Source organism: Diabrotica undecimpunctata, chromosome 11 (assembly GCF_040954645.1).
Source record: "Diabrotica undecimpunctata isolate CICGRU chromosome 11, icDiaUnde3, whole genome shotgun sequence".
NCBI lineage: Eukaryota > Metazoa > Arthropoda > Insecta > Coleoptera > Chrysomelidae > Diabrotica > Diabrotica undecimpunctata.
Genome location: NC_092813.1, coordinates 28,340,153 through 28,347,099, shown reverse-complemented (window position 1 = coordinate 28,347,099; position 6,947 = coordinate 28,340,153). Strand labels below are relative to the sequence as shown.

At 35.1% G+C, this 6,947-nt stretch overlaps 2 protein-coding genes across 2 annotated transcripts; one reads left to right on the top strand and one right to left on the bottom strand.

Moving 5' to 3' along the window:
* Window positions 1-338: 338 nt before the first annotated feature.
* Window positions 339-1,322, bottom strand: LOC140452823 (uncharacterized). The gene has a single exon (XM_072547155.1). The coding sequence runs from the start codon at window positions 1,320-1,322 to the stop codon at window positions 339-341; it is 984 nt and encodes a 327-aa protein (XP_072403256.1).
* A 4,306-nt stretch (window positions 1,323-5,628) lies between these two features.
* LOC140452822 (uncharacterized) lies at window positions 5,629-6,312 on the top strand. The gene has a single exon (XM_072547153.1). It carries the CDS (start codon window positions 5,629-5,631, stop codon window positions 6,310-6,312), a length of 684 nt encoding a protein of 227 aa, XP_072403254.1.
* The last annotated feature ends 635 nt before the right edge of the window (window positions 6,313-6,947 follow it).

Here is a 6,947-nt window from a genome sequence, read left to right as displayed (position 1 = left end):
TATCTTACAACTGTCTGTATTTCTAATGGAGTGGGGTTAAAATGTGAGTAGGAAGGGTTGGAGAACGGGAAATAATTGTAAAATTGTGGTAGAATGGTAGCTAGTAATACAGCGAAAAAATGACATAATTTTTCGCATGTGAAAAAATTGAACATACTGGGGCGGGCGAGAAGAGTTACTCCACTGGGATAGGGTATCAAATAGTTACTTCGAGAACGAGGGTAAACCAGTATACATTAGGGGTACTGTTGTAATGAACTAAGATAACTAAAAACTATTTAAAATCTAGAGAAACTAAAGTCTATAGAAACTATATACATGTTTGGCAGAAAGTACCACTATTGGTTAAAGGGTAACCTAGCTACTTTCTTTATTGACCTAAGATATTCGCCATTAGGTGTGGATACCCTAACAGTTCGAACAAGAGAGTCTTTGCCTGGGAGCACTTCGATAATCTTTGCCAGAGGCCAGAGGAGTGGGAGAGTCTCTTCATCTTTAATTAGTACAACATCGCCTATCTTTAAAGGATCAGTAGCGATGTTCCACTTACTCCTACTTTGGGTCATATGCAAATATTCCACCGACCACCTTTTCCAAAAGGTTTGATGAATTTTCGAGATATGCTGAAAGAGGGAAAGACGGTTCTGTGGTATATCTGAGAGATCTGGTTCTGGTGGACTTGTGAGACTTTTTCCTACAAGGAAGTGTCCGGGCGTTAAGACTAAGAGATCATTTGGATCGTTTGAGAGCTGAGTGATAGGTCTTGAGTTTAAAATGGCTTCGATTTGACAAATTATTGTATAAAAAACTTCAAAGGTAAAACGAAGATTTTCTACAAGACGATAAAGATGGTATTTGGCACCTTTAATCCCTACCTCATGCAACCCAAATTGAGAAGGGTTACGAGGCACTCCAAATTTAAAACGAATAGAGTTTTCAGAGCAGAAATTAGTAATCCTCTGCGAGAAGTTCTTACTTTTAAAGAGTTCGTTTAACTCAAGAAGCTGCTTGCGGGCACCATAGAAATTAGTAGCATTGTCTGAACATATAATCTCGGGAGCGCTCCGCCTTGCAATAAATCTTTTAAGGGTGAGAATAAAAGCATCAGCTGTTAAGCCGGTGACAAGTTCGATATGAACACATTTGGTGGTCATACATATGAAGAAAGCTATGTATGCTTTACAATATGGAGCCTTTCTAAGATGAGAGGATCGGATCATGAAAAAACCTCCGTAATCTACTGAGACCTTTTGGAAAGGTCTTGTCGAGAGAACACGATCGGGATGGAGATCTGCCATAAGTTGTGTTGACTTGGGTGTCATGAAACGGAAACATTTCACACAGTCGTGTATTATCTTCTTTTGTTTGTCTTAGTACAGAGATAGGCCAATATTTCGAACGAAAATTTGACAACGTGGTCAAGGCACCTGCATGTCCCAATTTAACATGCATTTGTTTTATCATTAATTTGATAACTGAATGATTAGATGGTAGTAGCAAAGGATGTTTCTGTTCGAAAGAGATAGGGGCAAATTCTAATCTACCACCTACATGAAGAAGTCCAGTTTTCTCAGAGAGGAAGGGGTTTAGTGCCCTGATAGTTTTATCAGAGATTATTTTCCGATGTTTTAACTCATGAAATTCTTTAGGAAAGGCCTGTGATTGTATGTACTTAACAATCACAGTGGTGGAGGAGCTTATTTCACAAACCTGCAGTGGTCCTAATTCTAAAGGTGAATTAGTATGTCTTTTTCTTAGATTTGAGAGAAAACGAAAAACATATGCCAGAGTTCTCTGAATTTTTGAAAATGACGAACATTTATTAAAAAGGGTTTCAAGCGTATTATTCACTTGAGATATGTCAGAGGTTGTGCTTAAAGTAACCTGAGTGTGTCTGAGTTCCAGTAAATCTCCCGTCCATTCTTTTATCCTGAAATGAGAGTAGTCTATTACACTGGAAACTAAAAAGGGGGACCTTCGGTCCACAATTTTTTTAAAATTGACTGAGTGATATCTGAGGCTCTAGAGGGCAAATCTGCTACGTTTAAAAAGGAACTTACATGATAAAATAAAAAGGATTTACTTAATTCTTTGATTTGACTGACACGATGAAGTACAAATGGATTCCATGTAAATTTAGTTGTTAAAATCCATGTTAAAGCGATGAGGCTGTCTGAAAATATGTGAACTTCAGATATTGTGACGTTTTTTGAAAGAACCTCAAGTACCTTTCTAGTAAGAGTGACACCTAATAAGATACCAGACAATTCTAACCGAGGAATAGTTAGTTTATTTTTTAGTGGAGCTATTCTAGTTTTCGATGCTATGAGGCGAGACGTGACTGTGTTGTCACTATACACGACTCGAAGATAGACACAAGCAGCATAAATGTCCTGAGAGGCATCGGTGAAACAATGTAATTGCATATCCGATTTAGGCAGTGGAAGTGTCAGGTATCTGGGAAATGTAATTATTTTAGATATTGATTGGAATGTATCCAATAATGATTTCCAATCCGGGATCAATAGGTCATCCAGTATATCACTGTACCAGTCTAAGGGCAATGACCAGATAAGTTGTAAGAAAGATTTAGAGTGTACTCTAAAAGATAAGAGTTTTCCTAAGGAGTTATACATTCGAGAAACAGGTACATAATTTTCTTTTTGTTAAGGGAGGCGCCTCTTCACAAATAGGCAACTTAAAAGAAAAATCGTCTTGATAAGGTGACCTGTTAATACCTAGGACCTTAGAGAAGCTACTAACTAAGTCAAGATTAACTTCTGAAGTGAAGATCATATTATGCTCATTTGAAAAGGCACGAGAATTTAAATATATTTTATAGAGTTGGAAACCGTGAATGTTCAGAAGCGAGCGTAGTTGAGAATAAAGTATGTGTAACCTTTCCAAGTTATTGGCACTGGTCACGATATTGTCGATATTTGCATAATTTTTTATAGTATGAGAGCCTACCGGCTTTTGAAGCTCTTGCGTCTGAGCTTGAACAATTGCAGAACTAAACGAAGTACTTATAGTTATTTCTTTCATCTCTTTGAACTGATTGGGGAGGGAGTCAGAGTAAAATGTATTTTTAACTTCTTTTTGGCCATTTATATTCAAATCAGTACTTTTAACAATGTGTTTACTGGAAGTATTCGCCTTAAATTTTGTATCAAATTTAAAAGCCTGTTTAGCTTCCAGTTTTTCTTCTAAGAAACATAAAGCATCCATATATTTTTCATAAGTAATATCTACTTCCTCACTTTCGAGAATAGTTTCGTCGTCAGCCAGGTTTTCCAAAGCATCCAAATACGATTTATAAGCTGCCCTAAGCTGAGTAATATATTCTCTAATTCTACAATTAGAGAGGCCTTTTTCATCTGAACTAACAACGTTCGCAATTCTGGCGATATTTCTTTGTGGAACGTGCATTGCATAAAAATATTCTGCAATTTCTGCCATTTTGAATTGGAGTATATTATAGTTATATAGAGTATAATAAGAGTGTACCAGACAGAAATGAATGATAAAGAGAATAAAACCTACCGACCCTTGGAAAGGGTACAAAGAGAAGGGAAAAATATGTATATAAGAGTGTAATGAGATTATCAGTTTCTTGTTTCTTTTTTGTGTGAAAATTATATTTGGTGTCGTGAATTTAATTTAAATTAACACTGAGATAATTTTAATTGATTTAATAAAGCAATTAATATGCAAATACTTTCTAAGAGCAGAGATTATTGTAAAAATTTAGTTTGTGTCATCAAGCGATTTGAATAAAGCGATTATTATGCTAGGGATTAATGACAATAACAGCGGAGAATTCTTGTAAAAATTTATTATTCAGAACAATAGGACAAAATCCCAAATTATTTACCTAGATATGTACCTATGGCGAAACGTGTCAGAGAACAATACAATTAGTTGGGATTATAATGAGTATCTTTGGTTGACAAAAGGGCTGGAATTTTTACTACGTCACAGGTATCTATCAATGGGTAATTTTACCTGACTTTCTAACGTCCTTTAACAATAGAATCATAAAATTGGAATTTACACAGATAAGAATTATTAAACAACGATCTATCAATATATCGACTTATCAATACATACGTATATACATATATATCAAAGAACATATACACATATATAGAAATACATAATTTCGAAGGACCAAATCTAATGAGATTTACAGCAGAGGTAAGATTTATCTGAACCGAATTAGATCAAAATATGTTCAATCGAGCATGAGATAAAACAGAGAGAATGAGGATTTACATATGACTCAAAAGTGTACCAAACTATGTAGAATCAAGATGTGAGACAGAGAGATAGAGAGTGAGAGAGAGATTATGATTTATATCCGACTCGAATAGACCACAATATGTACAAAAAGGGTGTACATATGTGAAATTATAAATATAATTTCAGTAAATGAGGACTGTATTACATAGGGCTGGTTCAAATAAATTAGGATATGTGGTAAAAGGTTATACAGATTATAGCAAATAAAAAGTTTATACAAAGTCTTACCAATTCTTCTGCTGCACATACACACACTCGCGGTATTTAGAGGCTTTAGTCGCGGTTGTTCTTCATACGGGGAAACTGTCCGGTTACCGGTTTCTGAACACGTGTTTCGCGTATTAACACTTAGATCACGATGTAGAGCACATTTGCGTCTGTACACGATTTAAAATAGTACTTGCGGTATTTTTCGCGTAACTATAAGCGAGAGAGATAATTAGAGTGGAGAAAAAGCTTGGTAAGTCTGTAGCAAGCGATAGGTAGCGATAGAGAGATTATACGTCTGCCTAGTGGGACTCAGCAGACGAAAGAGAGGACGACTGTTTCTAGCAACAGTCAGTAGTCAAGAGAGAATGTCCGTTATCATCGAGAGACAACAGGCAAGAGGGCGAGACTTTCTTTGCTATCTTACAACTGTCTGTATTTCTAATGGAGTGGGGTTAAAATGTGAGTAGGAAGGGTTGGAGAACGGGAAATAATTGTAAAATTGTGGTAGAATGGTAGCTAGTAATACAGCGAAAAAATGACATGATTTTTCGCATGTGAAAAAATTGAACAGATCTAATGTAATGTAAAGTAAGTTATAGGTTTATATCGATAATTTCTCACCTCTACTACTTTCATTTCTTTTTATTTCACAACGTATTATGTTTTCTATCTTTTGCGTTATTTTGCCGGTTCTTAAGGCACTCATCCCTGTATTTTTTAAATAAACTTTATTATTATTTATTTACTATTTATTAATTTTAAAATAGTTTTTGTGATAAGTAAACAACAAATACATAGCAGATTATTATGATTGATGTTTATTCTTAGAGTGTATAAAAATTGAAAAAGCACACTTCATACAGTAGAAGCTGTAGCTCAGTGTTCATTTTTAACGGGAGTATCCGTATCGACAATAGAACGCATTGTAGTGAAAAAAAGGTGACTGGGATTGTGCAAGCTCCAAAAGTACATTGTCGTGGTAGAAAAACAATTAATTTGGACGAGTATTAGAAAAATTTTGTACGCTCTACTATTCATTGTTTATTTTTTGAGAATAAAGCGCCAACCCTCGAATCCATTAGGACAAAGGTAATAGAAAATGGTCTGATTCCAAAAATGAGCAAACAGACGTTAAGGATAATAATAAAAGAAGATTTAAAATTTGTATATGCCAAAAGATCCCGTAAATCTGTCTTAATAGAAAGAGAAGATATAGTCTCATGGCGACGAAGAGATCTTCGCTCTATTAGAGAGGTTCGCTCTGCCCACAAAAAGAATTACTATCTGGACGAAACGTGGGTAAATACTGGTCACACAGTATCTAAGATCTGGCAAGATACTACTATAACGAGTTATCGTCAAGCATTTGTGGATGGTTTATCAAGAGGGTTACGAGGACCAACGGGTAAAGGGCAACGACTGACTGTCGCCCATATAGGTAGTGAGAGTGGATTTTTAGAAGATAGTGCACTAATTTTTTTATCTAAGAAAACGGGGGATTACCATGAAGACATGGAAGCCCAACGTTTTGAAAAATGGTTTCAATCCCTTCTTTCACGAGTCGAGCCTAATTCGATAATAGTGATGGATAACGCTTCTTATCATAGCCGATTAGTAGAACATCTGCCAACTATAGCCACCAGAAAAGCAAATATGCAGAGTTGGTTAAGACAAAAAGGAATTCCATTTTCCGAGGACATGGTTAAGGCTGAGCTTATAAATGTAATTAGACACAATCCTTGTGAGGATTGTATTGTAAAATTATCAAAATTACTTAACATATTGACATTATTAATTTGATTTTCTTTTTCTTTCTGTCAAAACTTATTACTACGGTTTCCATGTCTCTTCAATTTTTTATATTTATTTTAGGTTAATTTGACAGAGGAAGTGTCTATGTTGATGAAAACATAGTTTCATAAACATCAAGTATCTTTGATATATTCCCTAGTAGTTACTCTTTCCATCTTATTTTGGGCTTTTAGATAATAATAGATCACCTAGTAGGATCTTAGAACGCTTAGTGAAACTATGATGGGACGTCGGCCAGTATAAAATCCAAGGAAGCAGTGGATACACGAAGTAAGAACCGATGCTAAAGAGATACTGAGGGTGGATAACTGGAAGAGAGTAGTAAAGGAAAGGGGTGCTTAAAGGAGGATGCTGGGAGAGAACAGGGCCTGACGTGGGCTGTAGCGTCATAGGAGAGAGATTATATTATATGGAGAGTTATAGTATAGCACAGTAAACTGAATGATTTCTATATTAAAACCGTCATTAATAAAATAAATTTTATTGTGTGCAATAAATTATATATAAATATTATATTCATTTTATTTGCTTTTAACGGAACAAAAGCAAATTTTCTTACGGAACATAAAATATATGTAATTACTATTTAAATGGGAATAAGCCACAATTAAAGGTTAAAGTAC